General features: G+C 50.3%; 1 protein-coding gene across 7 annotated transcripts in view; it reads right to left on the reverse strand.

The window, feature by feature from the left end:
* Positions 1-17,499, reverse strand: part of ABR (ABR activator of RhoGEF and GTPase) — a 191,486-nt gene that overhangs the window by 107,309 nt on the left and 66,678 nt on the right. The window contains exon 1 of one of the 7 annotated variants that reach the window (XM_081580134.1): positions 16,605-16,711. The exons of 4 other annotated variants lie outside the window; for them this stretch is intronic. In XM_081580134.1, the coding sequence (XP_081436260.1) occupies positions 16,605-16,608 (4 nt within the window). In that variant the 5' untranslated portion in view covers positions 16,609-16,711. Of the gene's footprint in view, positions 1-7,836; positions 8,115-16,604; positions 16,712-17,499 lie in introns of those variants that run through there. 2 more of the 7 variants (XM_081580133.1, XM_081580137.1) reach the window with 2 other exon arrangements.

Here is a 17,499-nt window from a genome sequence, read left to right on the forward strand (position 1 = left end):
TGAAAATGGAAGCAGAGATCGGAGTTATGCGGCCAGAACTCAGGAGATGCCTGGAACCACCAGTTGGAAGTTGGAAGAGGCAAGTAAGGATTCTCCCCAACTTAGTGCCTTGGCAGGGAGCATGGCCCAGCCAACACCTTGATTTTGGGCTCTGGCCTTCAGACTCTGGGCAACTAAATTTCTGTTGTTTTTAAGTCACCAAGTTTGTGATAATTTTTTCTAATGGCAGCCCTATGAAATTAACACAGTGCCTTAACACACTCATTGTTTCCTACCTCTGAACCTTTGCCCATGCTGTTCCTATACCTAGAACCCCCTCTTCTCCCTTGTCCACCCAGTGAAGTCCTATTTAGCCTTCAAATACAGCTCAGTATGAACCCTTCTCCTATGAAACTCCTTGTCTCCTCCCTATATAAAGTGCTTTTGCAATCCAATGAGAAAAACTCAACTTGCTAAATGAGTTAGAGAAATGAATAGAAAATTAAAAGAACTACAAGTGCCCAGTGTGTAATATGTATATATTATATATATAATATATATATATGTCAAATGTAACCTCAATTGTAACCAAAGAAAATGCAAACTTCTATTTTTTGCAATTTTCCTATCAAATCAGCAAGGAAAATACCCAAACTTGTACAGGAACAGGCATTCTTAGAATCTTTTGGAGGATATGTACAACTGGCATAACTTTTCTGGAGTCAGTTTGGTATCAAAAGCTTTAATAGTTGGTATAGTTTTTGTTTTTTTTCCTGCACTGGGTCTTCGTTGCGGTGCGTGAGATTCTCCAGTTGTACAGGATGGGCTTACTTGAGGTGTGAGGGCTTAGTTGCCCCATGGCATGTGGGATCTTAGTTTTCCAACCAGGGATTGAAACCCAAGTCCCTTGCACTGGAAGGTGGATTCCTAACCACTGGACTGCCCCGGAAAGTCCTGGTACAGATTTTAACCCAGCATAATCTAAGACTGTGTCCTAAGAAATTAATCGTAAATGTGCATAAAATAAAGCTACAAGATTATTAATCACAGGGCTGTTTATAATTGTGACATTAAAAACAAGCTGAATGATTAATTATAGGGAATTATTGAGTAAATTATGCTATTTCATCAAGATGAACTACTATGTAGTCATTAAAAATTATACGGATGATTTACATCATCTTATTAAGTGAAAAAAGAAATTAACAATAGAATGTAGAGTATGTTGTTGTTCACTTGCTCAGTCCTGTCTGACTCTTTGCAACCCCATGGACTGCAGCACACCGGGCTTCCCTGTCCTTCACCATCTCCCGGAGTTTGCTCAAACTCATGTCCTTTGAGTCGATGATGCCACCCAACCATCTCATCTTCTGTTGCCCTCTTCTCCTCCTGCCCTCGATCTTTCCCAGCATTGGGATCTCTTCCAATGAGTTGGCTCTTCACATCAGATGGCCAAAGTATTTGGAAAAAAAAAAGTCTATATGCTTTTATCTGTATGTTGCCTGAAAGGCAACAACACAAAACAACTATAAAGCATTCAGATTCTGAGGATTTGGGAGAAATTATTAATAATTCATAGTCTCTGTTCTCTCGGCTACTAGCAGACACTGCTTGTCTTCTACTCAGTACTCAGTATCTAGCTTCTCTTCTTCCCTTATGCTGGTTGTATATGAAGTGACAATGAACCTAGTCTCAGGCAAAATATCCACTTTCTCTGCCTCTCTTACAACCAGGAGTGGCCATTTGACATAGTTTTGGTCAATGAGATGCTAGTGAAGGCCTCTGGCAAAACCTTTGCTTTAATAATTAAAAGGGGACTTTTTACCTTGAATTCAGATGTGATGACTGGAGCTACAATGGCCATACTGCTGCCATGAGGAAATAATCAAGAAAGAACATAGACATTTCCCTGATGCTACTGAGCTACTTTCACTTTCACTGAGCTATGAGCTACACTGGAAACAGCCTATCTCATTTCTTGCTAAACAGGAACTATAAGCCCCTATATATTAGATTTCCTGCCAATTAAAATGAACACAGTCTTAAGTGAAATCCTTACAGCCCAGTAGAGGAAGACAGTCCAATAAGCACGAAAACCTCCCAGATGCTATGACAGAAGCACCTCACAGGCAAGGCAGAGAGGTGGGAGAGAGGAAGAAACAGGATGGATGAGGGAGTGGCTGGATGGGCTTGGGTGATACTCCAAGGAAGGTAGTTTATCACTGTGGCTTAGAACAAGAATCCCGGGTTCACACAGCTGCGGCTCCAATCCAGGCTCCATCACTTCCTAACTGCTCTGTGCTCAGAGAAGTGGCTGGCACAAGGCAGCCAGTTACAAATGGATATTGGTTAAACCAATAGCTGTGAAAGAGGATGACGTAGAGATGGAGCACACGGGGCTACTTTGAGGATTAAGCTGGATAACGCAGACAAAGCACTTAGCACATAGTAAGCACCCAATAAATCTTAGCTGCTATTATTAATATAACTAATTGAATCTTGAAAGATGTGTGGGTGCTTGCCAGGAAGATGGGGGACAGGAGCAGAGTTCTAGGCAACAAGAAGAGGCTTGGCAAAGGCACAAAGTGTGAAATAGCAGGGCCCCTTAGGGGGACTATAGATAGCAAGGCCTGGCTGGAAAACTGAGTGAGCAGAGGGAGTGAGGGGCAGATAGCACTGGAGAAGTGAGCACAGACCAGCACACTGAGGCCTTTTGAGCTAAGCGTTGGGCAGGACCCACTGGGGACAGTTGATTTGGACCATTATCAACAGTGGGGTCTCACCAGCCACATTGTTGTTGAGCATCGCTAACTTTAGATAATTCCTCCTGATGCGTATGTTCCTCTGTCGAGTTACAATGCAGGCAGCATCCTGTGACCTCCAGATTGCCTAAGAATCACCCAGATTGGGACCACATGTGATCACAGAGTTATCTATTTCAGGCCTGTGATGGAGCCTCTGCCAGATGCCAGGATGTGAACCAACCAGTGTCGGACCATCTCAGACATGCTCCTTTTGGGTAATGCTCTTCACATTACCCAATGTGGCCAGAGGCGGTACGTTCAAACCCAAATGACCAGCCCTCACTTCTACCACCTCCAGCTCTAGTAGGCACAAGGGGGAGGAAGGGGCACCAGGGAGGAAGGGGCACCCAGATGGCTGGAGGCACACAGGTGTCAAGCTATTTACAACCTTCCCCTGAGAATATCCAGTGACCAGTGGACATCGCCAAGAATCTATCCTGGTATCCCAACCCCCAAAAGAGATGCTGAGGGCAGTTTGAGGGATCTTTCCAATCTCCTCTTGGACACTCTAAGAACCTGTGGGTGCAGGACAGAGATGAGTTCCAGGTGTGGAATGGTCCTTCCCTACAAGCAGGGGAGGGATAATGGCTGATAAACTCATTTTCTGCCTTAGAACTGACAATGGGAGTAGGGGTGGGGAAACCTTCAGAGACAGCAGAGGGAAGCTCAGGCCTGACCATGCTTCCTACTAAAGCAGCATCAAACATCTTCAGAGAGCATCAAAAGTCTCTGTATGTAGAGACTTTCCTGCTGGGCCAGTGGCTAAGACTCTGTGCTCCCAAAGCAGGGGGCCCAGGTTAGATCCCTTGTCAGGGAACTAGATCCCACATGCTGCAATTAAGAATGCCGCAACTAAAGATCTCGAATGCTGCGGCAACAAAGATCGAAGATCCCTTGCCAAACTCATACCTGGCACAGCCAAAAATAAGTCTCCATATGCCACTCTCTGTGTCAGGTGGTAACAAACCCAGGGGGCACAGACTCCATTCCCCCTTCCCGACCTTGCAGGGTGGTTCTAGCACGCTCACTGCCATCCGTGCCTTGCTAGGCCCTGGGCTGTGCACCCACCTCTTTTCACCTTCAGAGCAACTCTCTGATAGACGAATCTTACAAACAATATGTTGAGCAAAAGAATCCAGACACAAAGAAGCACACACCGCACAATTCTATTCCTATGAAGTTCAATATCAGGAAAACGAACCGATGGTGATGAAAGTTCACAGTAGAGGCTACCTGGGAGTGGGCCGAGGGAGGCAGTGGGTATTGACTGGGAAGGGGCATGAGGGAACGTTCCAGGTTACTGGGAACATTCTACATCTTGATCTGGGTGGGTACATGAGTAGAGGTATGTAAGAGTTCATATTAAACTGTATGCTTAACATTGGGCTTCCCTGGTGACTCAGCTGGAGAAGGCAATGGCACCCCACTCCAGTACTCTTTTGCCTTGAAAATCCCATGGACAGAGGAGCCTGGCAGGCTTCAGTCCATGGGGTCGCTGAGTCGGACACAACTCAGCAACTTCACTTTCACTTTTCACTTTCATGCTTTGGAGAGGGAAATGGCAGCCCACTCCAGTGTTCTTGCCTGGAGAATCCCAGGGACGGGGGAGCCTCGTGGGCTACTGTCTATGGGGTCGCACGGAGTCGGACACGACTGAAGCGACTTAGCAGCAGCAGGTGGCTCAGCAGTAAAGAATCCACCTGTAATGCAGGAGACGCAGGTTCAATCCCTGGGTCAGGAAGATCCCCTGGAGTAGGGCATGCAACCCACTCCAGTATTCTTGCCGGGATAATCCCATGGACAGAGGAGTCTGGCAGGCTATAGTCCATGGGGTCACAGGAGTCAGACACGACTTAGCAACTAAACCACCACCACCATGCTTAACACTGGTGCACTTTAAAAAGATTTTTAAGGGACTTCCCTGGTGGTCCAGTGGTTAAGATGCCGAGCTCCTGATGGAGGGGGCCCAGGTTCCCCACATGCTACAACAAAGAGCCTGCATGCTGCAACTAAGACCCAGCATAATTGAATAAATTTAAAAAAATTTTTTAATTAAAAAAAAAGCATTAAAAAATTAAAAACCAAATTAAGTAGTACCATTATGATTCTCATTTATAATCAAGGAAGTGAAAGCACAGGGGGGTTAAGTCAGTTGCCCACAGTTTAAAAGGCTGTTAAATGAAGAACCAGTCTGAACACTACTAGTGTGACTCCAGGACCTGTGCTTCAACCATTATAATAGGTACAACCTGTACAAATAGGAAGGATAAAAAAAAAAAAACAACCCACCTGGGCGGGTTGCTCTCAGGGCCCACAAGAAGAAGAAACAACTTGTGTCAAAGCCTGAGGGAGAGGGCCAGTTGGCAAAGGGTCTGGGGGCGCCTTGACAGAACTGAGAGAAGAGGGGAAGGAAGAGGCTGTTCCCTGAGGGGACAGAGCTTCAAGGACAGGGGCAGGACCACGCCCTTCTGCTCGGAGCACTGATGAACAGGCTGGCCAGGCTGAAGCCGAGGTCCTGGAATCCCTCCTCCTGTACCACTTGAGTCCTTCCAATTTACCATTCCTGTCACTGTTGTTGAGTTGCTAAGTCGTGTCTGACTCCCATAGACTGTAGCCTGTCAGGCTCCTCTCTCCATGGGATTCTCCAGGCAAGAAGACTGGAGTGGCTTGTCATTTCCTCCTCCAGGGGTTCTTCTCGACCCAGGGATCAAGCCCACATCTCCGGCATTGCAGGCAGATTCTTTGCCGCTGAGCCACCAGGGAAACCCATTCCTGTCACTAGCTCCCAGCTAATGGTTCTGCCCCCTTCTCAGACCTCCCCTGGATGCCGCGCGGTGGATTCAGGCCTGTGCTGACCCTGCTGTGAAACCTGGCGCAGGTCACTTCAGTTATGGCCAATCTTGCGACACTATGGACTAGAGCCTGCCAGGCTCCTCTGTCCATGGGCTTCTCCCAGACAGAGGAGTGGGTTGCCATGCCCCCCCATCCAGGGGATCATTTCCCCCCAAATCCTCAAACTCCCCCACCTTCCCAGCAAGCCAGGACACCCCTGACAAGTGGGCTTGGTTCTGAGGCTGACAACCCCCGCGGTGGCCTCATCTCCTTCACACAGCTGAGGGGTACGCAGGGCTATGAACCTTGCCCTCCCATCACCCCACAATCTGGTGGAAACCAAGACAGTCAAGGCAGACTCGGAGTCTGGAGCTGAGCGGCCATAGAATCCAGAAAACTGCTCTGCGGATCATCATCTAGTTGGCTCTGGCCTCCCTCTAAGCTTCAGTTTCTTTGAAACAAGAATAACAGTGCCATGTCACAGGCTGGTTGTGGGACATTAAACATCATGGGGGTGAAAGAACTTGGACAGCATCTGGGCAGAACAATCCTCAGTAGAGGTCGGCTTAAGGCACAGGAGAGCGGGCTGGATACCTTCAGGGCCCCATGACCCCAGATGACCCCAGAGATCCCATTGGGAGTCCCCTCAGAGGTGGCATGGCACCAAGGTGAGGCCTCCTGAGACCAGCATCTTTCCCACAGGTCAAGTCGCCTCATTCCCAGCATCTCCTGCTCTACAATTGATGGAAGAGGGAGCTGGGAGCCAGGACAGGACAGTGTCAAGGGCATGGGCTTTGACTCAGACTCAGGTTCCAATCCCAGTATTGTCACTTAAAAGCCATGTGACCTTGGGCAAGCTACTTGACTTTCCAGAGCCTCAGTTTCTTCATCTGTGAAATAGGGATAACAGACAATGCCTATACCTCATGAGGTTTTTGCGGGATCCCCATGAAAAAATAGAGCTTCCCAGGTGGCACTAGTGGTAAAGAACCCGCCTGCCAATGCAGGAGAAACAAGATACTGGTTCTATCCCTGGTTCAGGAAGATCCCCAGGAGGAGGGCATGGCAACCCACTCCAGTATTCTTGCCTGGAGAATCCCATGGAGCTAGGAGCCTGGTGGGCTACAGTCCATAGGGGCGCAAAGAGCTGGACACAACTAAAGCAACCTAGCATGTAGCATGAAAAAATAAGGGGCTTCCCTGGTGGCTCAATGGTAAAGGTCCTACGTGCAATGCAAGAGACGTGGGTTTGATCCCTGGGTCAGGAAGATCCCCTGGAGAAGGAAAGGGTAACCCACTCCAGTACTCTTGCCCGGGAAATCCTATGGACAGAGGAGCCTGGTGGCCCATGGGGTCGAAAGAGAGTCAGACACCACTTAGCAACTAAACAAAAATAACATGAAAAAATAAATGCAAGGCAAGGCACCTGGTTCATGACAGGTGCTAAATTAAAAAGTAATTATTATCCTTACAAGCCCAGTTTTCTTGCTGAGTAATATGGGCCCCCCGGGATCTCCTAGTCCTTGAAAAACAAACAAAAAAAACCAAAAAGCAAATCAGAGTATTGAAAACATACAACTGGGCTAGGCTCCAGCAGGCTTTGCTTTATCAGTAGACCCAACTGTTCATTGGTCAGCCTGCATTCAGTAGGCTTAGCATCAAGCAAGGTGTCACAGGCCATGGGAGTATTTAAAATTTGAACTTGGGAATTCCCTGGTGGTCCAGTGCTTAGGACTTGGCGCTTTCACCTCCGTGGCGCAGGTTCGATCAGTGGTCAGGAAATTAAGGTTTTGCAAGCTGCCCAGTGCAGCCAAAATAAAAAAATATATAAAAAATAAAAAAAAATTTGAACTTCAAGACACCAGTTCCAACCTTTTCTACACATTGGAATTCCCTGGGAAGTCTGGTGTCTGGCTGCCAATCCAGAGATCCATATTAAATTGGTGAGGGGTGGCCAGGGCAGCAGGGCTGTTAAAAGCTCCCCAGGTGATTATAATGTATCGTAAGGTTGAGAATCACCAGTTTCAGACGAGGACCCCGAGGTCACAGCCCCTAAAGTCAAATAAAACTCCTCTCCAAAACAGCCCCAGGAAGCCAACAGCCAGGCTGTCTGACAAGCACAGGAAAGGTGACTTGTAAGAGGCACGGTTTGACTTAAGCCCTGAAGGACTGGAAGGATTGCTCGTGAAGAGGCGAAGGAGGTGCACAGACAGGGCTTTACCGTGGGCAGGCCCAGGGGGCAGATCCTGACCCATTCACACGGCGCGGGGGGGGGACCTCAGCCTCGGCCTGCAGCAGCTGCCTGGACCGCAGGATGGCCTCCTCCTCACCCCTAGGCCTCCAGGCAGGCTTGGTGCAGGGGCACTAGCCTCGCAAAGGAGCAACAGGAAGACAGAGCAGAGGCGCCCCGGACAGCTGGTTCCCGGAGGTGCGGGCCGCTTAGCCGGAGCGCTCGGTTCTGGCTCCGCCCCCGCTGCTGAGAACAGGCTCAGACCCCCCGCGGGGGTGCGGCTCGGCCTCTCTGGTTGCCATGGTGACGCGAGCCTCTCCTCCACCTCCCCGCTCCCCCGGGGAAGGAGGCAGAGACCGTGGCCGCCTGGAGAAGCCAGGACTCCAAGGCCTGAAACAAAGGAGTCCTAGGCTTGGGGGCATCCGTAGCAGGGGCCGAAAAGGCAGGCGAGAGATGGGGAACCCGCCAACGCCGGCCCTGGGCAAAAAAAGGAGAGAGGCTTCACAGTGTCCGGGCTCAGAGAGACAGATGAGAAATGCTATTATCTGCACCGTGTTTTAACAGTGTACATATCAAGCCCACAGCCAGGATCTCATTTCATTCTCAAAACCCAGGGATGTTGTCAGAGTAGATATTACTCGCCCATTTCACACAGGGGAAGACTGAGGCTCAAAGAGGCTCTGGGTCTCATCCACAGCCACCTGGCTAAGAAACAACTGAACCACACCATCAAGCCTGCTCTTTGGACCAAGTCTATTGCTTTTTGTACTTGACCTAATTCCCCACTCAGGTAGAGGGGCCTAAAATTCCTAATTATTCTGAAGGAAATGCAGTTATATGTCCACCAAACATATAGGAATAACGGTGCAGAACGACTAGATGACCTCACCACAGTGGAGAAAAACCTACTTCATGTGTAAATAGGCAACAGTCATTCAACAAACAGCTACTAAATTATGTACCAGACACAGTGACAGGAACAGACCCCAAGCAGGACTCAGTATCCCCAGCTGTGCTACCATCAGCTAGTCAATGGGATATAATGAGTGGACACCGGGGCCAGAAGTCAGATCTGGGTTCTGGTCCCAGCCCCACACAGCCTCTCCTTCCTCACTGTAAAATAGGATGACATGGTTGCCCTGCCCAGTCCACAGGGCTGCCCTGAAGATCAGGGAGGGATAGCAAACAAGGAGAGTATTCACAAACAGTACGTTAGCCAATCAGACCCGAAAAAGAAGAAAAAAAATTCCTCTACGAAGCAAGTCAAGTTCATATTCATTTGGTCTTTGGTATACTCCTGCTGAGATGGTAAAGAATCTGCCCGCAATGCGGGAGACCAGGGTTTGATCCCTGGGTGGGGACGATCTCCTAGAGGAGGGCATGGCAACCCACTCCAGTATCCTTGGGAGAATCCTGTGGATAGAGGAGCCTGGCAGGCTACAGTCCGTGGGGTCGCAAGGAGTCGGACACAACTGAGAGACTAAGCACAGCACAGCACATACTCCGGCTTACCCACCAGGTGGCAGTAGTCTGGAAGACAAGGAGCGTCTTCTATTCACTTCATATTATTCATGGCACTCAGGACAGCATTCGCACACAGTGGATCCTGGATAACTGCTGACTGGCTGATACAGTCCCTTAAAAATCCTCTAATCTCTACCCATAATAGCCAATTTAATTACTTAGGGTCTGAGGCCAGGAGGTCACTGATAAATCCTATAGGAATTCTAACCTTTGATAGAGTTAACAGCTTTCCCTTGCCTCCTGCTTCCCCTCTGAACTATCATGAATTGATAACAAGTAATGATCCTGGACTGATCGGATTTATTAAAGCTCTGCTCCTCCTCCTCCTCTCTCCCGGCTTGCTAGTAGGAAATGAGACTGGGCCCCCAAGGGGGAGAAGGGGGAGCAGCCAAGAGGCGATGCAGGAGGAAGAATCAAAGGACCATTATGACAATGACCTCTGGATCCAAGTCCACTTATCACCGGCCTGGGCTGGCCTCCTCAGGGCCCCTCTCCCATATATGGTTTCATGAGTCCTTGGGGGTATTTATGAAAAATTAAATGACTCTCAATCTAGTGCTGAGAAGAAGGCAGGGCCAGTTCAGAGGACAAATATCTAATACAAGGCCCAGAGAGGTTGGTAAGACTCTTAAAGAGGCCTTCACACGTTGGTGGCAGTCAGGATCAGAATCTCTGCCCCGCCTTTGACATCATCCCTTCAATCCCAGAGCCTGGCAACTCCAGGCTCCCACCTCTCTCTGCAGAATCAGCCAAGACATTCCCAACCTGCACACATTTGCACACCCTCACCTGGACATCCTCAGAAATACCCTGCACCTCTGCGCATTGCTGCCAGGAGGCCCGGCTCGCTGGCATTCAGTCCAAGCTGCTGGTGCTCCACACAGAGTCTCCCTAGACCCTAAAAAAAATTCTCTACAATTGTCCAGGGTCATAAGGTACCTCAAAACTCACATCCTTCTCTCTTCCCCTCCGAGGGCCAGGGGTTTCGCCTGCTCCAGCTTCCTTTTGTCACCCACCGAGGGGAGATGAGGGGAACTTTCCAAATCAATGGCTGCTTCCTGAAACACCAAAGTCATCTTTCCTCTGGGTGGTGCGAAGCCAGGTGAGGGCTAAGCTGTGGTAGGGCAATGGGGTTCCCCCAGTCAGCTCGTTTCTGCTCTTTGCCCACATGCATACACACACATACATACACAGACATGCCCACCTCCTTCAGGCCCTGACACCTCTGCCTCCCCCTGCTCTGATCAGCCCTTGTACACAATTCTCCTTCTCCTTCTTCCCCTGCGGCAGTGACCTTGGAGGCCATGGGTTCCAGATGCTATAGCCTCCATCAGGCTGGGTCCCTGAGTAACCCTGTGGAGCAGAGGCCCTGCCATACTTGCCATGGACCAGTGTGAGCAAGCAGTAAACTTTGCTTGTGCTCAGTCATGGGGATTTCAGAACCACGTTGGTTCCCTGGTATTACCAGCCTGCCCTCCAGCTCCTCCATGTAAGGTCAGTCGGCCACCCCAGTCTCAGAAAGGTTCCGTGTCCCCTACCCAACGCCTGACAGTCCCTTCCTCCTAATACCACCCATGCCAGGCTCATGGTGCACCCCTGCTGCTCTCCTCCTATTCCAGGAGAAAACCAGGAACACAGCACCCTCTCCTAAACGCAGAGGGGAAGGAAGTCCAGAATGTCCGCAAGCAGCAGGTTGAGGCCAGGAGTGCTGATGTCTTAGTCTTGGTAGAAGTAGACACCAGGGCGCCAAGCTGGGTGAGCCACCCACTCTCCCGGGGCAGAGTCAGAGGGCCCATCCCTGACCAAACCCCAAGGCTGGACTATTGCTGATGTCTGAAGCAAGCCCCAAAGTAGACAGGGAACACCCATGTTCACTGCAGCACTATGCACAACAGTCAAAAGGTGGAAGCAACTCAAGTGTCCACTGATGGAGGAATGGATAAACCAATTGTGGCATATATACACTATGGAATATTACTCAGCCTTAAAAACAAAGGAAATTCTAGCATGTGCTACAATGTGGATGAACCTTGAGGACATTACGCTAAGTAAAATACGCAGTCACAAAAAGACAGTATGATTCCACTTATACGATGTTCTTAGAGTAGTCAAATCCAAAGACAGGAAGCAGAATGATGGTTGCCAGGGTGTAGGGGAGGGGAAAGAAGGGAGAGTTAGTGTTCAATGGGTGCAGCCTTTCAGTTCTGCAAGATGAAAAGAGTTCTGGTCATGGATAGTGGTGATGGTTGTGTAACCATGTCCTTAATGCCACTGAAATGCATACCTGAAAATGATTACGATGGTAAATTTTATGTGTTTTACCGCAACTTTAAAACTAGAATAAAATGTAACTTTAAAAAAAAAGCACATAGGGGGACTTCCCTAGTGGACCAGTGGCTAAGATTCTGCACTCCCAATGCAGAGTGCACAGGTTTGATCTCTAGTCAGGGAACTAGATCCCACATGCCACAGCTAAGACTCAGCGCAGTCAAGTAAATAAACATTGTTAAAAAAAAAAAAAGAAAAAAAAAGAGCACATAGGGAAGGAGCAACAGCAGAGAAATTCTTTCATGGGAATTAGCAGAGGGCTTCCCTTGGTAGCTCAGCTGGTAAAGAATCCACCTGCAATGCTGGAGACCCCAGTTTGATTCCTGGGTAGGGAAGATCCCATGGCGAAGGGATAAGCTACCCACGCCAGTATTCTTGGGCTTCCCTGGTGAATCAGACAGTAAAGAATCTGCCTGCAATGGAGGAGACCTGGTTTCGATCCCTGGGTTGGGAAGATGCCCTGGAGGAGGGCATGGCTACCCACTCCAGTGTTCTTGCCTGGAGAATCCCATGGACAGAGGAGCCTGGCGGGCTACAGTCCATGGGGTGCAAGGAGTAGGACACGACTGAGCAACCAAGCAGAGCAGAGCACAGCACAGCACAAGGGGACTAACGGAGGCCCAGAGCCCATCAGCTTCCAAAGAGGGCTTTTGAGTCACCTTCTGAGTTACAAAGCCAGGTTCCATCTTCATCGCTTGTTTCTGCTATGCTGCTAACTTCCTGGCACAAGACAAGCCTGGCTCTGCTCTAGGCAGGGGCTGCCAGGCATTTGTCAGCTCCAATTTCAATACTCCTTCCCCCACCAGGCGGCACCCAGGCACCCACTACAGGTTCAACCTGCCAATGGCAGTGGCAATGTCCTAGGGAGCATGCAGAACCCCAGGGGTCACAGCCAGATATGATACTTGCCCCAGGTCACCCCTGGCTCTACCCCTACCCCTCTGCCACCCCAAGTCCTCCACTCACATCCACACAGCTCCCTCCTCCCACCTGGCAGCAAGAGATGCCAGCCTTACCTCCCACAGGAAGGCAGCCTCCTCCGAGATTCCAGCTCAGGACCAGACATGGCCCAGGGGCTGACCGGGCACAGGGGATTAGGAGGGGCAAGTGGTAGCAAGGAAAAAAGAGATGTTTCAACATGGCCCTCATAACAAGGGCAGCTGTAGACCACAGGTCAGAGAGGATAGGAGAGAGAAAGGCAGAGGGCCTCCAGGGCTGGCAGGACCCACCCTACTCCAGGAGCTACCTGTGTGTAGGCAGACTGGTGGGGTGAGGCCAGAGCAGCAGAGGCCGAGGTTAATTACCTCTGCTCCCTGGAGAGTTCCTGAAAACGTCCCTTCCATGCCTGAGCATCTGAGCAAGGTGAGGAGGAGGGGGCACAGCTCCCACAAAAACTGGCTGATGTCAGAGGCCACATCTCACCCACAGGACCTGTGGGCGGGCAGTGTGCACAGCCCAGTCTCTTGGGAAAATAAAAACAAGATTCTGAGTTGGAGGTAGAAAAGGGTTACAAGATCTGGAGGCTTGCCTTGGGAGCCATGAAACGGCACCGTTGTGTCCTGTGCTTTCCTAGCACTTGCTCTAGAACCAGGCTGCGTGTGCATGCTGAGTTGCTTCAGTCATGTCCTACTCTTTCTGACCCTACGGACTGTAGCCCGCCAGGCTCCTCTGTCCATGGGATTCTCCAGGCAAGAACACTGGAGCGGGCTACCATGACTTCCTCCAGGGTATCTTCCCTACCCAGGGATCGAATCTGTGTCTCTTACATCTCCTGCATTGGCAGGCGGGTTCTTTACCACTAGTGCCACCTGGAGCTTGGCTCTGGGAACGCAAATCCCAGTTTTAGCTGTGTGACGTCAGGCAACTTGCTTAACCTCTCTGGGCCTTAGCATTCTCCTTTATAAAATGAAGATAATAATAATAAAACTATTTCATAGAGCTTTTGGACAGTTACATGAGTTAGTCCAAGTAGAGGCACTAAGACCAGTGCCTGCCATGTAGTAAATAAGGTTGGTTGTTGTTATTGTTGATTTCATTATATTTATTATTATCTTATTTCTCCCTACAATCCTGCCTCTGGGGAAGATAGGCAGCTCAGTTGGTCTGAAAGCAGCTGCATGTTGAGTGGGCAGCACACAGGTGATCCAAGCACCAAAAGAGGCACAAGGGAATGGCCCCTCCCCACAACAACTGTGCTCCTACTTTCCCTGCCTGCTCCTCCTGGGGCCACTCTTCACTCTCAGCCCAAGATCTGAGCTCCTTCCTGGAACCCTGGGCCCTTTAATACAACTAGGCCAGCCATCCAGGCTCAAGATCTGCAGTTTAATATCCTCCACAGCTCTACACCGGAGAGGGCGGAGCGCCCGGCCTCCTGCGAGACACACAGGGAGGCAGGGAAGGAGGAAGGGCATCACATACAGGTACAGGTCCCCCAGGGCCCCTGACAAATACACAGGGGCCACCATCAACACACAGAAGCTCACAAGTAGAGCCATGAGCCTTCCCTTCCATTGCCAGCATACTGGTGTACGTGTGTGTGTACACATGTGTGTGCACACACATATGCCCATACACACTCCTCAGGGTGGGCCACACAAGCTAACTCACTACCAGCTTTCCAGAAGGTATGAGCAGAGATGGCAGAACATTTTGGTCAAGAACTCATGCTCTGGAGCCAGACTGCTTGGGTTTGAATCCCCAGCGCTACCTCTTAACCCGCTGTGTGACCTGGAGCAAGTTGCTCAACCTCTCTGTGCCTCTATTTCATCTTCAGAATGGAACAGTACCAACCAAACTCCCAGGGATTCTGTGAAAATGAAATGAGTAATTACATCTAAAGTGCACTTAAAGGAATGGCGCCCCCCTCTGGGTGTTAACTTGCCGGTACTCTGCCTCATACGCTCAGCAAGTCAGTCTCATGACTGACTGGCAGGCTCTCCCTGAGGGTCTAGTTGTCCTCTGGTTCTACATCTTACTCCAGACCAGTCCACCAGACCCCTGTCTGCTGAGAACTCATCTGGCAATTGGTCCGCACCCCTCGAGGGCCCCAGGCAGAAATCCCTGCCTGTCTCCATACCAAGTCTGGACTTTGTCAACGCCCTGTCCTGACCTCACCAACTGCTTCCTGAGTTTGCCTCTATCCGCAGGCAACACCCACATCTCTCATTCTTCCCGTTCAGAAATCAGAAATAGCTCCAGTCAACTATTCCCCACCTAGAAACTGTTTTTCTCTGGGGAGAGAAAGGGCCAAGATTTTTCCTTTACAAGATGTACTGCGTGTCTCTTTACTGGACATCCTAAGAACTCCTGGTCCTAAGGGCATCTAGAATCCAAAAGAACGCTGGACATAAAATGCGAAGATTTAGGCTGAGGTCTTTGGGCCAGTGACTTAAACTCTCCGGGTCACAGGGCTTGCTCCCCTGCTGAACGGGGACAGCATCACCTACAGCCCAGTCAGTGCAGAGGTCAGGAGATGATGAAACGATGAGACAGTGTCCAGTGTGCCACCCAGGACACAGAAGGTGCTCAGTGTGGCTAGAATGTGGACTTTTTACCTGCTTTCCCACTGCAGGCAAAATCTGAACTAAGTATTAAGAATATGGTGCTGGCTTGGCCAAGCAGCCATCACCTTTAGCAAGATGATAAGCTCTATCAGGTGGTTTTGGGGAAAAAAAAAAAAATCATGATGCAGCCTGAGCAGCTTTCATTGGCTGGGATTCAGAGGAGCCCTCCATTCTGGGTGAAAGGTTGCATCTTGGTCCCCTTCCTTCCCCCAGAAGCTGACTGACTTGGTCAAATCACCCACGGCCCCCAGTATGAGGTAGAAGGGAGCCAACTGTGTCCTCTGTCACACACACCCAACCTGGGCAATGTCAGTTTCTGGAGCAGCTGTCTATCAAGCCCACCTGAGCAGATGATGCATCTTCCCGTTGAAGGGCTGGGAATTCAGACCCCATGTGCCTATCCCAAGTCATCATCCCAAGGCGAGAAAACCACACCCTGCGACTAACCCATCCTTCTCACTGGTTTGAAGCCTAGTGGTCACCATAGCAACTGGCTCCAGCTCCAGCATGCCAGGCGGGGCTGATGCAATTCTCAGGCAGTGAGCAACTCCAACTCAGCTCACACCGCTCTGCTCCCACTCGGGGGTGGGCAAGGGGGGAGAACAACTGAAGAGGGAAGAGAGGGGCGCACTTTACAGAAATCTCTGCTCTCCCCCAGTGCTGCTTCTAGGGATCTAAGGAAGAAAGAAGTGGCTTCTCCTCCTGGGTCCCTAACAAATACAGTGTCACTGCAGTGGCTGTCATTCGGGGAAGATTCGTCTCCAAAGCCTTAGGAAACCTGGAGGGGCAAGGGACACACTGTACCCTGGGCCTCTCTACCACTATGTGGCACCCTTTTCCCCTTCTGAGCTGGCACCCCACCAGCTAGGCATGCCCACTTCTCTCAGCCCACAGGCAGCCCTGCCCTGCCAAATCCAACAGGTATTAATACAGCTTTACAGTTCTCTGCTCAGTTGTATTCTCTGCCTGGGTTCCATAAACCTGGAACTCTGTGCAAGCTAGAACATCCCCAGGGTACCACAGAGCGCCATCCTCCCAGCTCTCCATCCCATGCCACAAGGGTCTCCAGCTGCCCTGGGGAGTCTTATCCACTGGCTGGAGTCAATGTGAGATAACAAAGTACTGCACCAAGGACATACTGGCCAAGAGCCACTGACCTCTTAGAGCACAAGTCTTGCAACTGGAAGAAACAAGCCCTCAGAAAGGACGGGGGTCAAGTCACCGGCTCACACCATACACACACACACACACACACAGATACATACTAAGGAAAAGGGGATGGAAGCCACACTAGGATGAGAGCCTGGAGATGCTAGTGGCCCTCTCTAGTCTCCCCCTGCCTACCCATGGATGCAGGCTCTCCCTCCCGAGGCCACAGTCCTGCAGTCCTGCCGAAGATGCCTCTAGTGCCAGGAATGCTCCCCTCCCTTCCATCCCAACGGCCACTTCCTGCCCAAGGCTCCCTCCTACCTGGCCCGCATCAAGGGCATCCACCCAATCAGGAGATGGGCCTCGGCACAAACAACCCTGCTCTGGGACCTTGCACCCTGCTCTGGGAGATGTGCAGGCGTGCCGGTGAGGGGAGGGAAAGCATGTCTCCATGGAACCCTCCCCCGTGTGCCCTCAAGGGCCGGTCACATTGGGCCCTCCCCGTGGTCACCCTGACAGATACGGAAAGTGATTAATTTCAGGGGCTGCTAGGGAGATCGCACTTGGCTGTGGGATGTTCCGTTAGCACTTCCTGGAGGGGTGGGGGGGGGGCTTCCAGGACTATGGAGAGCAGATGGGCAGAGTCGGTAAACTGTCAGAGATGGAGGTGGCTCTCTAGATATACGGATCAATGAAGTAGACTCAAGAGTCCAGAAATAAACACATCCATGTATGGTTGGCTGATTTTTGACAAGGGTGCTGAGATCATGCAATAGTTTTTTTCAACAAATGGTGCTGAGGCAACTGGATATCCACCCACGAAAGAATGAAGCTGGGCTCTTACTTTATATTACACACACAAATTAACTCAAAACGGATTGAAGATCTGCAAAACTCTTAGAAGAAAACAGGGGTAAAGCTCATGACCTTGGATTTGGCTAAGGATTCTGAGATAAGACACCAAAGGCACAAACAACAAAGAACACAGAGATAAACTGGACATCATCAAAACTGAAAACTTTTGTGCTTCACAGGGGGACTTCCCTGGAGGCTCAGTGGTAAAAAATCCACCTGCAATGTAGGAGCTGAT

This window comes from Giraffa tippelskirchi, chromosome 3, assembly GCF_054371585.1.
Source record: "Giraffa tippelskirchi isolate mGirTip1 chromosome 3, T2T-mGirTip1v1.2.pri, whole genome shotgun sequence".
Classification (NCBI taxonomy): Eukaryota; Metazoa; Chordata; class Mammalia; order Artiodactyla; family Giraffidae; genus Giraffa; species Giraffa tippelskirchi.